Source organism: Spea bombifrons, chromosome 12 (assembly GCF_027358695.1).
Source record: "Spea bombifrons isolate aSpeBom1 chromosome 12, aSpeBom1.2.pri, whole genome shotgun sequence".
In the NCBI taxonomy this organism is placed as follows: Eukaryota; Metazoa; Chordata; class Amphibia; order Anura; family Pelobatidae; genus Spea; species Spea bombifrons.
In genome coordinates this window covers 28552676-28567161 of record NC_071098.1, presented here as the reverse complement: position 1 = coordinate 28567161, position 14486 = coordinate 28552676, and the positions used below count along the sequence as shown (strand labels likewise).

At 42.3% G+C, this 14486-nt stretch overlaps 1 protein-coding gene across 1 annotated transcript; it reads right to left on the bottom strand.

Moving 5' to 3' along the window:
* Window positions 1-713: 713 nt before the first annotated feature.
* Window positions 714-13959, bottom strand: LOC128470638 (paired box protein Pax-6-like). The gene is made up of 8 exons (XM_053452539.1): window positions 13822-13959; window positions 8193-8385; window positions 5498-5656; window positions 3066-3148; window positions 2303-2453; window positions 2005-2102; window positions 1236-1383; window positions 714-1143 (listed from the first exon to the last, which is right to left on the bottom strand). Exons 2-8 carry the CDS (start codon window positions 8305-8307, stop codon window positions 1058-1060), a joined length of 840 nt encoding a protein of 279 aa, XP_053308514.1. The 5' UTR covers window positions 8308-8385; window positions 13822-13959; the 3' UTR covers window positions 714-1057.
* Window positions 13960-14486: the final 527 nt, after the last annotated feature.

Sequence of the window (14486 nt, the reverse complement as noted above, 5' to 3'; positions counted from 1 at the left end):
CTTTACTACCAACCCTTCCATACGTGAAGATGTGAGTTCCATAGATTGGGTGGATGAAATCCATTCGGAAACAAGTCCTCTTAAATAATCAAACCAGTAGGACACAATATTTTCCCAATAAGTGTCAAATAGTCCATTAGAAACGATGGGGAATGATCTGAATTGGTCCACTAAATTTGCAGCTCACATCAGGGTGACTTTCCAAGATTTAATTTTCAGGTTCCATGTCCAAGACCTCAGTTCATAATTAAAAAACAAAAGATCTTCTGCTTCTCCGAAGGTTTTCCACCTTAGCAAATTCCGCAAAAGCATTTGAAATTTCTCCTGAAACCTTTTTCATGTTTTAACCAAATTATGTTTTTGGTCCAAGCTAAGGGGTCATGTCGTGCATAAAGCACACAAATCCTTTAGATCAAAATTCTGTATTTCACGTGGGACGGAACCCTACTTAACAGCAGTTCTGCTGTTTTTGCTTTATTTTTGGGGGTATAGAGCCATTATAATTTGTTTCTGGGGGGCCGGTAGTATGTAAATCCCGGCCTGATTAAGGTACGTTAATGTTTAATGGTTGGCTGCATCTAGAATTCAAGAACCATCGAATGTCAGAACATCTTCCGACGCCAGCTAATGGACCAGTTCTGAATCCTTTGCCAGTAGGCATTGAACATCTGGAACATGGACTCCTCGGGATTGTTCTTTTTCCTGCATTGATTGAAGTCGCTCTGTTGCTGTTATCTTTTCCTGGCTCTTTTCAAGAACGCCATGTCGTTACAGATGAAAATTCTCCATGTCTTGAGGATTTTGTAGGACCCGGCTGCTGCCCAGTGCGCTGGGTATTTAATGTTGGTGGATTGTGAGGGTTTGTGGGATCAGAAGGCTTTCTTTATAAATTATATAACACATATAACACAATTGCGAAGTGGAGATTTCAGGTTATTGTGTTACCTTCTGACCTCCCTATTGTCTCTTTTGCGTGTTGGTTGTGAGGGTTCTAGTACAAAGTCCAGGATAGCGTGTATCTCAGTTCCTTATCTGCTGAGCCGCGGCCACCTCTGTCTCACTGGAGCCTCGGCCAGTATTGGGTGAGATCTGGTTCTCCACCTGGAACTTGTACAGGAACGGAAACTCCCGCAGAAATTAATCCTAAAAATTACAAAAGGAGGGGGGGTCAGAGGTCAATTATAAAATCTGGTAGAGAAATGTCTCAAGTTACCTACACCGGAGGTAGCACCCACCTGTGGATCCGGTGGCACTCGAACCAAGATTCTGGTTGCTCATGTGTGTCTGTAGTTGGACCGGAGTGTAGGTATCGTAAGTGCGCACGCTCACCGAGGAGCTCGAAGGTATCATGCAGGAGTAAGATGAGGTCTGGCTGGTTACCGTCTGGAAAGGCATTTCAGAAAATATCAGTACAGAGGACCCTCAAAGCAGATACTCAAGGAAACAAGAGTTTGGGATAGTATTTTTATTTCAACTTGAACATAAATGATCCCAAGTGGGTCGCCAACTCTGAAATAAATAGTTGCCATTGGAACATATCCAGACTCTTGGATACCTTGGATTCCCCAATGTGTATTACTTGAGGATTGTTGGTTTAAGACACTTTAACTTATCTTCTAATACCGAACTTATAGTGGCACCAAGATTGATTATTCTGTTCTAGCAGTACCTTCAGTAGAACCTGTTGATTCTGTCTAAATGAAGGACAGGGCCACACAAGGAACGATAGCCTTCAATATATTGGTAACTGCTTGGCTTATCCGGCGCATGGTACATAATTACACATATTACACCAACATGGGCAGCATAATGTACGTCATTGATCGCAGGGGAACTTGTATGATGCATTGTAGCTCTGGAGACGCACAAAGTCATCTGGCATGACTACTGACCGACACATCTGATAATCTTGTAGGAGAGTAACGACAATTGATAAAGGAAGTGGGAGGCGTTTGGTCACTTTGGTCAGGGCCCAGCCATGAGGTACAGTTGACATCCACAAACCTGAATGGGGAGGTTGTTCGGCATGGTGAAGCTCGGAAGAGGAGGGAGGGATCCGTAGCTGTTAGTGATAGCAGCTTCGCTTCTGCCCAGCATCGAGCCTGTGGCGTACAGGGAATAATAAGACCTGTTTAGGACATAGAATTCACTAATTGTTGTATACAAAGTTTTTCCGGGCTGGTATCCACCTGGATCATATCACATCCAGCCGTGTCCACGCCCTACCCACGCCTTGTCCATAATACCTGTATCATGTCTATAGTACCCATCCCTAGAGTGTGCGTCTGGCCCTGAGCGTTACCTGAGCTGCTGGGCTGTGGAATGGATTGATACACGCTGCCAGAGAATGAGCTGTTGATGGAGAGGTGGCTGGAGGTGCTGCTTGCTTGGCGTCGCTGGTTTCTGAGTTTTTCTTCCCTTCTCCATTTGGCTCGTCGATTGGAGAACCAAACCTGTAAAATGTAAATGTGGGGCAGCAGGATGAAAAAAAAGGACACAATGTTTCAAGACAGGATTGCTCATTAACGATACAATTACTTTACTTAATACAGAGCATTATTTGACAGCAGCTGTGATATGAGAGTTCTGCAAAGAGATGTTGGTGGTATGAGAGTTCTGCGAAGAGATGTTGGTGGAATGAGAGTTCTATAAAGAGATGTTGGTGGTATGAGAGTTCTATAAAGAGATGTTGGTGGAATGAGAGCTCTATAAAGAGATGTTGGCGGTATGAGAGTTCTGTAAAGAGATGTTGGTGGAATGAGAGTTCTACAAAGAGATGTTGGTGGAATGAGAGTTCTGCAAAGAGATGTTGGTGGTATGAGAGTTCTGCAAAGAGATGTTGGTGGAATGAGAGTTCTATAAAGAGATGGTAGTATGAGAGTTCTATAAAGAGATGTTGGTGGAATGAGAGCTCTATAAAGAGATGTTAGTGGAATGAGAGCTCTATAAAGAGATGTTGGCGGTATGAGAGTTCTGCAGAGGTGCTTCTAACTGAGCCGATGGCATCATATAAAGATTAATCACTTTTTCCCAATGTTTCAATAAGAAAGATATTGGGTTTTTACCTGAATTCGGGCTTCTGGAAGGTCAATCTTGGCAGCTAATCTCTCCCTCGCAAAAACATCAGGATAGTGTGTCCTCTCAAATTCTACAAAGGAAATCAAGAACAGGAATACTAACAAAAGCTTCTGATTTCACAAAGTTATAGGCTGATGGGGTCCATCCTGAATTTTTAATTGCAGGCTTCTCTCCTTCTCTCCTTTAATGAATAATTCCATCTCAAAAGAAGAGGCTGAGGACAGAATGGCAACACCTGGCAGGTCTACCTGTTCACCCAGAGACCTTGAAATAGATGTAAAAGCACCCTTGACATTCCTGGTCCAGATGTCTTTAGAACATGAAATAACTTGACCCCTAAAATGACCCAATTAAAATATAAAGTATCGGAACACACTAAGATCCAGGCCAGGGACACTTGGGCATCATGAAGAACACGTCCCATGGACCTTTTTTGTCCCATGTTGTCCCCATCGAGCGACATAGCTCCTATGAATGTTGGGAGATGTCTGGTTTTGATGGCATAATCTTAAATGTTTCTTCACAAGTCTTTGGTCTTATTGCCATTTTTTTCTAATCTGTTGAGATATAAATGTAATTATAATACCTAAAATAGTTAAATGCCCACTTTCTATGGGAAACGGTGAAATTCATCTTGGACGTCTTCTTGAACAGATGACTTCTGAGATTTACACAGTAAAGTAGTAAGCGGCACTAGTCATTATGTTGCATCTTGTAGAATTTCTAGGTGACAGAAGTTTGACAATGAGACAGGAAGCTGTATAAGACTTCCTGTAACAGGTGCGATACTCCCACTTCCCCTTTCACAAGAGCATTTTTATATCTACGCTTGCCCTTCGCCCGGGGGGGGGGTCTCATTTCCCAAGAGTGAAGGCTTTTCATACGAGATGCAAAATAAAAAGGGTGGTCTGTCGAGGAAGCTCAGAACCACATTTGGCAGACACAGGAGTTTAGTCCGCTTTGCAAAATATGCAAAATGGGTGTTTTTCATATTAATATCGCTGATTTGGTTCAGTAGCTTAATGATAATTATCCACGAATAATTGTAAAACAGTCAACAATATTTAGTTAAAAATGGTCAGGTTGGAGATGATGACCGTTATAGACCCTGGGATCTGCTGTTCTATGCTTGATACGATTTGCTCTGCAAAGTTCTACAGTCTGCTTGCTGAGTAAGAGCTTCGAGTCCAGCATCAGGCTGCACAGTGGAGGAAACGCTGGTTACACAAAAGTAGGCTTCCCTTGGGTACAATGCGGTCGATTCTATTTAATGCACCATAAAGCTCCTTCCTTTCCCTGCCCACGTCCGCAGAGCATGCAGCACATTCAAGCAAAACGTCGAGCTTCATGCATGGTTATCAGTGATGCAAAGTACCCTACAGTCCTACATGACATCATATAGTGTCCAATCCCAAAATGCAGCGAGACCTCAATGAAACCTTCTTTTGGAAATGTTTAGCCTTTTCTGGTAAATTGCCCTGCGGTTAAGGTGTTGGTAAGAAGGGTTATGCCCAATTACTCTGGATCAGTGTATTAGGTCCTAGGTCTTTGAGGTAGGTGAACCTCAGACGTTGGTGACTCCTTTAGTTGCTGGTGCAGTAATAAGAGTGAAGCTGTCACAGTTAACATACGGGAAGAGGCTAATAAATGAGGCCAAGGGCAGGCTGTTCCCCTTGTTTAGGAAGTAGAACATTTTCTTGGGCAAACTGCCCTCGACACCATAAGAGGTAAGCGAGGGATCCTGATCCAAGCCAGATCAAGTCCTCGGCTGGTTGAGGTGCAAGTGGCCCGAGATGAAGCCACCTACCGAAGACCTCAGATTAATCTATAAAGCCGACAAGGCACAGTATGTTTAATTGTCTTGGCAACGGCAAAGGGAATAGCAGCAGCCAATCACACGAAGGCTATCCTAACCCTGATGTTTTGCTATTAAACACACAATTGTCTGCTGCTACTCCAGATGAGTTTTCATATGAGCTCAGTCCCCATTAGTCTTCAATGGGAGCTCTACTGAGCATGTGCAGGAAGTACACTTCCTGAGTACACCTCCTGGTTTCAACAGAGGCAGCCGGGGGAGGAGTTAAATCAGACAAAGTCTAATTCTCTAACGCCAATAACTAAAGAATGCCTGCACCGATTTGCATGCAGTAAAATGTACTGGAGTCCATGCAAAATGGACTTCAACATGCATTTAAAAAAATAAAATTTTAAGGTCCAGACTTTATTTAGTGAACATCCCCTCTAACCTCTTCTACCTCATGAGATGAGGCTCAAAATGCATACAATGTGCATAATTTCACCATGAGAATTAAAGAGACATGAAGTGGTGGGCATTTTGCTTCTTCTGATAGAGGGAGAAGTGTTTAGAGTCCTAAATAATGGGGAGATACCCAGTCTAAGCACATTTAGAAGTTCTCACCTTTCTCTAAAGCTTCGATCTGCTCCTGGGTGAACGATGTCCGGTTCCTCTGAAGCTTGCGTTTTAGCTGCAACCGAATCTGAGATTCATCAAGGTCGTCGTTGGCCGCACCGGCCTGATGCTCCGAGTCTAGACTGCTGTCCAGCTGCTGGCAACTATCTGTGGAATATACAGAAAATGTTCTAAAAAAGGGGAAAAAATGGAAATAAAAACACTCTTTACATTACTTTTTTTGAAAGTGGCCCGGGGCGGCTCATTTAGAAAGTTCCCAGGTTCTAGGAAAAAAAAGACAAAGGCTGCGCATTACGTATGATGTCATTTTCCCTCTGATGTCACATTTTAATGTTGGACACATAAAAAATGAGCACAGTTTACTGCGTTATGTACCTCTCTCCTGTTCTCAGCGACAGACACACAATCTCCGTGCCATCAGGCGTCAAGGGCTGGTGGCCACAACATGCCACGGGCGGACGTGGATGTTTGACATGTGCTCCTGCGGCTGGAGGAGCCTCCGGATATATTCCGCTATAGATAACAAACACTATGGGCATGTAGTGTCCCTGACTCTGATATCATGACGGACAGAGATTTATTTGGGGCAGAGAAGAACCCCAAGGGCTTCAGTCAGCCGGGGTGTTAAAAATCACATGCATTGACTTGGAGCTGCTGATCACACAGAGCTTCTCAATCCTTTAGTGACCGGTATTTCTCAAATCACTGGTTAACTATCCACACCTGGGTAGAGTTACCCAACATAGTAAATAAATTAATAATAATGGCAACGATAATGGCAGATAAGGAGGGCAGGATAATGAAATGTGCCCCCCTTTAACTCCAAGAAGCGGACCTCTTATCTTGCCCAAGACCCTTTGTTACAACTCTCTACTGCCCTGCGTTGTATTATTTTTTTTTCTAATTCCTGCTTCGATGGTTGGCAGATCCAATGAACATTCTCCAAAGGGGAGGAAAAAAAACAATGATAAGCATGCAAACTGTATGGCAAGTATTTGAAACGGAGAATGTAACGGCGATATCCCGATTCATGCATACCTCTGTCTCTAAATACAACGATATACGATATACGAATGAAAAAAATGTGGGATTTGGGAAAATAACAGGTCGGCCTTTACACAGCCTTTCGATGAAGACGTACGTTGACATTCAGGCTGGAGATTTTGTTTTTTTTAAAGCAAGCAGGTAAGCAGCAGCTGCTTTTGCTTGCTGGAATTAAATAGTACATTTCAATTAATAATAAAAATAATAATAATAATAAATAAAATAATAATAAATAATAATACCAGAATGTGTCGGGATTCTAAAAAGAAATTCTTAGATAGTGAACAGAGACTGTGCAGAACACGGAGCCTTTCTGCAGAGAGCTACAAGCGATTTGACTTCCTGCCAGAACCGCAGCGAAACACCGCAGAGCTCCGAGTGCAGAGCCGTGATCTGAATATGTCATGGCACAGGCAACAATGAACGCCGGCCCGGCTCAGACGTATAGAGATACACCGCAGCGCTCCGGGAACCCGCAAGATCAACGGATAATGTGAAGCTCGGTTAAAAAAAAAAAAAAGTGCAGTTTCATTTTTAGAATTCTGCGAGCAGATGTGCAAAAAAAAAATAAAAAAATATAAAAAATAACAAAAACAGAAAGGTAGTTTGCGGGGCAAATATGCTTTAACAGTTTGTGTGCCACATAACGGAGGTCAAAAGGGCCAGGTCAACAAGGCACCCGTCGAGGGTAGGTAGGGGGGGCGATGCCATGAAATAATTTTTTCTTGTGTTCCCAAGCAAATGCAAGCAGGAGCAAGTATAGTGTGCCCACAGCTCAAGAAACCTTCTAAAATCACCACGAGTGGCAAAACCACAGAGGTTACCTGGGGTAAAGCTTCTCCCCAGCTTCTGAGGGCTTCCCATTAAAGGTTGAAGAAATGCATATGAACGTAATATATGCGTTCTTCATTGGTGAGGCTGTAGGAACTTTAAGGAACTTCTTTAAGGAACCTTCAAGTGGTCAGGTTCACCCAGACCCAATAACAATATCTTGAGATGCCGAAGAATCCACTTCCAATGGTTAGAAATGAAAAGGCAAAGGAAGGTGAAGACTGGGTTTGGTAAATTAGGAACTCTCTTTTTTTGCCGGGGCCGTGTAGGTTCCCACCTGTAGGACATTTAGAGAGGACCTCTCTCACTCCAGATTATAGGCAACCTAAATTCTTACAACGCAACCGTATACAACATCTCTATCGTGTTTTATTTTTACATTTATGTATTGCTGATAAAAAAATATTCTTGTTCTATTGTGCTACGGTAGCTGCTGGTCGGGCACATCGGGCAAAAGCCGGTAGACCACTGCCTGACATGGCTCCATACACACCCGTTCTGCCTCTCCGGCAGCAGATCAGGGGCACCGGATGGATATGTCCGGCCGCACACTATGTGACCATAAAAGAGTAACGCGCTGCCTATCATATCCAGCCGCCGGCCGTACTTAGGTCATTTGGAGCCAGTTGGCCTTAAAGTGCCAATGCCACCCAGTCATCCCCAGTCCGGCCCTAGTAGCTGCCACCATACTCATGTTATCATTCATGGCAACACAACGAATGCGTCTTTTTTCTCCTTCAATGCCACCAGCCGGGTGTCCCTGGTTTCTATCACGCACTTTGGAGAAGAGTCACACATACACAGATACCTGGATTAGGCTGTCCGCTCACTAGATTGTCCTGGTACCAGTCCTGCCTGCCTCCCCAAGCTCCATTCTGTATGTTCAGCATTCTGATCTTATGATCAGTGCCATCGGCCCCCATGGACCAACCCACTGTCCGCAAAAATGGTGAGCGTGCGGTTCATCAAAGACGCATCTTGTTCCAAAGTCTTCTGAGAAACTGGAATGGAACAAAATTGAAAGGGTTATTAGAGACAGTTACTGAAAATAAGCTAACAATGATTAGTTAAAGGAATCATTTCTTTATTTTGATCAAAAAAATGTATTCCAGGGGTGTTATAGATGTATAGATACAGGGATTTTAGGATAACTCCTATCATAAAGTTCTATGTCCTGTTATTCTGCGAAGCCACATATGGACCTTGTGGGTTGGATTTGGAGAGCCTCTGTACATATATACTTATATATATAGCAATAAAACATTAAGGCAAACAGAGACTATTTTTGTCAAACAATAACAATAGGTCAGCAAAACCGGAGAGCCAATCACTTTCTACAAACCAGATAACCCCTTTGAGCACTCTCAGCACTGTCAATACCATCCACCCCTGACACCAGAATTATCTGCAGGATCCATCCCTGATCTGAGTATCATCTTCTCTATCCAACCCTGATCTCAGCATCATCATTGTCAGGGTCCAACCCTGACCTCAGCATCATCTTCAGGATCCAACTCTGACCTTGGCACCATCTTTAAGATCCAACCCCAACCAGAGCATCATCTGCAAGAAACCAACCCTGACCTCAACAAAATACCCCAACCTCAGCCCTGACGACATCACCATTCTCACAATTCATACCCGATCCCAGCGCTGTGAGCTCATTCAACTGTTTCCTTGGCACTGCCCAATTCTGACCTCCGCGTGATCCAAGTCAACCTTGGAATGATCCAGCCTTGATATAACCTTCTAACCTTCTCACCATAAGTATGACCCAACGCTGACTGCAGCAACATGAGGACCTTGAGCTCTTTCCTCATTACTACCAGCACCCTCCAGCCCTGACCTCATTGCCGTCTTTAGCATCCAGTCATCAGCACTGTTCACCATCAATCCAGACCTTCAGTATATCCAGCTTTGACCTCAGTCCATCCCTGACATCAGCATTACTCATGCAACCCACCTCTCCTCTCAACACCCACACCAAATACAAAGGCAACACGTTTCATCAAATCAGTTTAGAAAACATTAGAAGCTCAAACATTCTGTCTAAACTCAACATGAATTAAATATTTACTCAGGCGGCAATCCTGGAGCTTGAAGTGGCTTAATCAGGAGTCAAAATGATGCCAAATATTTGAGGAAAGACGCTGGGGTCACACATCCGCTCATTCAATGCTCCAGCCAAAAAACACACATTTTCTGTACTTAACAATATCCAAAACAGACAAATCTCCTAAACCGCAATGTTTTAAAATAAAGTGTTTATATTACCTATCACTGCCCTACAGCTCAATACATAAATCCCTGGTGATTAAGGGTTCCAGGATTATGTATTGTTCCTAAAGAAACCTCAGAAATGCTTGAGGTTCTCGTTGTACTGCAGGTTCCTTGAACACCTATTTTATTTTTTTTAGGAAATTCCCTCTTTATTTACCATCCCATGATGCAATTCAGACGGAACGCATGGTTTTCCATAGGTATCTCAAAGTATGGAGTCTAATAATAACGCAAACTCAAGAACTGTTGAAGAAGAGCTTCTACTTAAAGAAATGTGCACAAGCGTTGTGAGAGAGGGGATCCTCATATGCCGATGGTCACGAAATTAGTGTTTTCATAAAGTCATAAGGGGTCCCCCCCCTTCCTTTTGGGCAAAAATTGGCATGTGCTTCAAAAGGGTTGTTTGCCTTCATTAGGCTCAATGCATCATGAAGATCTTGGACAGGTTGGCCTCCAAAGGTCAAGCCCTGCTCAGTCGCAAAATGAAATCTGACACTACAGAGTTAATTCCGTTATCGTCACTACTTGCCGCAGATCATCCCGAAAGATTCCAACGTATGTAAAACTTCCCTTGTGAAATAGCCCGTCAATGTCCCGTTTTACCCTGCCCGGGAATAGACAGCTATCAGAACGCCATCGCCCGCGCTGATGCCGTTTGATTGGAGACGTGCAAGCCGCTTATACAATGTGACAATGTTCTGGATCGCAGGAATTTATAGGAAGGGACATGTTTGATTCAAACATTTCTGTTGAGTTTCTTTGGGTATTTAGAATTTGCGAGTGGAAGATCAGCCATGATTAGAACTTCAACCAACTCTCGTTTTGCCGATAAAATATCTTTTTTTTGAAAAAGAATCTAAAAACGATGAGATTTGTTTAGTAAATATCAGCCTTCCAGCCATGGAAGGTGCCAAGCCAGTGGCCATGTAAGCCATGTAAGCCATGTTTCATAACATCTCACTGAAAGACCATCCTACACCAGTCTTCAATCTAGAACAAAGACGATAATGAGGAGCCAATCAGGAAGAGGATGTTTTATTAGCTTTGTGGATAAAATAGTGAAAAGTTCTAAATTCAAGAAAAATACCCAGAAACGTTGACAAGTTCAACTAAATTCATGAGGTGCTTATAACAGACGGATCCTGGGAGAACCCACATCGTGCTGATGTCCACTCAATAGCTAAAGGTCCAGGTTTAGGTGACTCTGAACATTGCCTCATCCGTTCTATGCAGTTTGTGTAGAAGGAGAGACCGGGGTAAGACATGATGGATTTTAACTGGACCGACGGGACAGGACAACCAAAGAAAATGGAGCATGTAGGGTGTTACCGTTAATCTACCCCAGTTAATAAAACTGTGCCTAGCACAACTTATCGATTTTGGGTTTAGCAATGGATCCCATCGGGGTCTATATAGCTATGAAGCTTTAAGGAACAAGCGATGCTATTTCAGACGCCGTAGCAAGGAAGACCAGGATACATAAATAGCCTCCGGTAGGGAGAAGGTGCGAGACACCAATTGTTCACAGTCAAAGCGCCCATGAGAATGTTGACAACTCTGAGCATCTCCTAGATATAGGCTCTCACGTTTGCTGCTGTGGACCCCTGAGCGCAGAGTCACAGGATTTACATCGTCCTAAAAAGACAAGAATTGTTTAACAAGCACTTCCTTGCGATTTTATTGGGGCGGGTAAGAGCCACCGGCCCCCCCTCTAGTCAATTATAGTACTTTCCCTAAGATCTAAACCGTTATGTGGCCCTTGGCCTCATCTTATGTCCAGGAGAGCTTTATGTCTACTACATGCACGCTTCAATTACTCCACTGCAACCATTTCTGCCGGAAGCCCATTCCACTTATCCAACACCCTCTACCATTCCCACCTTCTTTATCATTGTCATGTGGATTAGATCCATGTGCCATTCAACATCAGGCTCTGATAGGAATTATCACCGTAGCTCGGAAAAGAAGCCAAGTCTCATTGGAAAACCTCCATCTACACCAAGGTGATGGAGAGGTACATTTGGACCATTGTCCAACAAGACGCGTCTCCCCGTAAGATTCTAAAGAATATTCCTCTTAAACGTAAAGATTCCATCCTGTCCTACATACACGTCACTTACGGCCGAAGAGCGACCTTCAAAGCAATGAGACACATCTGGATGGAGAGCCATAACCAGATTGACCAGATTGAGAAGGTTGCGAGGACTTCCATTCAGATCGAGAGACTAAACCACCTAAAGCAAGATTCATTATAATACCGATATTATTGTATAATGATTAAAAACTGCATTATATCATTGGCTGTATATTTGAGGGTTACTTTCGGTATCGTTACTTTCTGTATCTAACACAGGGAACAATTAGACATTTTTATTATATTATTTATCAAATCCAGAAAAAAATATATACACAATTATTCATCAGATCATTTTCACGTGGGTCAGCGGCTTCTGCCGAAAGCATGTCTCTTTCGAGGTAAGGACTTACCTTTTTATAATTAATAATATATTATATGAATATTATGTTAATATATTATATTAATTCTATTATATTAATAATATTATATATAAGTTAATATTGTGTTCATTGTATTAACGAGGGGAATCTTTTACCCCCATGTTAACTACGATATGCTCGTTACAACAGAAGTGCTTACTGGTCGTATAAATATTTCTATCAAACCTCAGTTCTATCGCTAGACTGTAAGCTCTTTGTCCAGGGCTGGTTCTGTTGTATTATAACAGAGAACCTGCATTGATAATGAAAAATTGCCGCTCCGGTTCCATTTGATAAATTACCCAGAAATTGATATATTTTCTTACTAAACCAATTTCTGCAGAAAATGAACTCTAGAATGTCAGCTCTTTTGGCCGGAATCTCACATTCCCGTGCATCGAAATCACTGGTGCCCATTTTTACTGCATCGATTTTGATTTTCTGGTATTACGGATTTTAATTATGGATTTTATATAGCGCCATCATATTCCACAGAGCTGTACAACGGGTAAACAGGACATGACAAGTAGTGCATCACATAACAATATAGAGTTACAGAAATAGAAGACGCTCCCTGGGCATAGGAGCTTACAATCATGAATTTAACATATATGTGCATATATAATATATATAACGGAGCAAATTAACTTTGAATCTATGCCAACTGCAAATTAAATGTACCAGTTAAATATATAAATATATTAAATATATAAATATATTAACTATATATTAAATATTAAATAAATGAAATATATAAATATTGAATATATATAAAGGAAATCCTCTTGCTTATTGGGGAAAGTCAAGGATGCACAATTACAAAAAAAAGTGTATCGTAAGGTGCATCAAAAATGGTGAAAACATGTCCCTTTGTGGTTCAGTGACCTATTTCCCAGTGACCAGGTGTCTCCTGAGCCCTTCTTCAGCCTAAAGGCAAACTATTTTGCTTGAAACGCGATAAAGTTCTTTAAAATGTATTCGTCACAATCATTCTAAAAATCCCAAACCAGCCAATTTAAAACATCAGAAGTATCAGTGATATAAAAAAGTACATATTTAATCATAGCTGCCAACTGTCCAGCGACAAAATCCCCCCCTGCATCTAAGTATCCACATTCTTTCCTGATTCACATCGACATTCTAGCGGTGACTACGTTTAAGTTACTCTTACAATTTTTTGTCTAACATTTTTGGACAAGCCACCTACGAGACCCAGAAGACAAGGACCTGTTACACCTCCAGAACCTATCGAAGACCCAGACGTCAACCAGCTCACATTTGATATCTTCCCGGGCTACGCGTGTAAAATTTCGGGGATACCTTTTTCTACACTGAAAGCCAACGTGGAAGAACTCTACAAGAACACCTCAAACTTTTTTCAGATATCTGATGAGGACAATCCCAGTTCTGCAAAAATTCAGTATACTGGTCGCTTCTTAGAGGAGAATTCCAGGAAGACGCGTTTCATTTTAATAAGTTTCATCTAGGGTCAAAATGAAAATAAAACATATTCATCTGAAAAATATTTAAGGAACTGAAAATACTGGAAATTTAGGCATTTGTGTCAAACTACCCTCAGTTCTGAAGGTACCCCTGAAGGCATCAACCTTGTGAACTCTAACTTAGAACCCCGAGAGAAAGAGAAAGGTTTGTTCTATCACCTTTTCAGATGTAGGAGCTCGTTGGAAGACTTGGGTAGATCTCCACGCACATGGATCTTCCTCACCCACAGCTGGCAGCCGCTCCAAATGGCTGTGCCACTCTGAAACAGTAATGAATAAATAAGTTCTCCAAGCTATGAAAAACCAACTGGATGGTTCCTCATGATGACACTTGTACTAACCATTAATGTCATGCTTGAACTTAATTCTACAGAATGGTTGGGGGAAGGGTGGGAGATACAGGGAGAGAGAGAGAGAGGGGAAGGAGGGGGGGGTAGAGGAATGGATAGGGAAAAGGGAGGGGAGAGATTTAGAAGAACATAGGGATAGGAGAAAGGCAAAGAAAGATAACAGCAGTCTGAGATTATCAGCCATGGTCCGTTGGCTGAAGATAGAGCTACAAAGGTTTGCGGCAGGGCCTGTCAACTTGACTCAGGGTTCAGGCCAAGCTCCAAAGAAATAATAAGGAACACGGGTTTAGCGTTGACACGGGGCAAGCAGCAGGCAAAGTATTTTTGGGTTAGGACTCCATGAGAGGAAATTACCAAACTGCACCTTCTCGGGTCTTTCGTTCCCTTTGATGATCTCATTTTATAAAAACAAGTGGTCACAATCATAAAAGAACGGTTTTCATAGCAGATAATGGTTATTATTAGCTTTTTTTG

Excerpts from the sequence above, each read along its gene's own strand:
- LOC128470638 (XM_053452539.1), bottom strand. The coding sequence starts at position 8,307 with ATGGGGGCCGATGGCACTGATCATAAGATCAGAATGCTGAACATACAG. Across the intron at positions 2,454-3,065 it reads TTCCAGAAGCCCGAATTCAG|GTTTGGTTCTCCAATCGACG; the intron begins GTAAAAACCCAA and ends TACATTTTACAG. Across the intron at positions 1,384-2,004 it reads CGAACAACCTCCCCATTCAG|ACGGTAACCAGCCAGACCTC; the intron begins GTTTGTGGATGT and ends ATGCCTTTCCAG.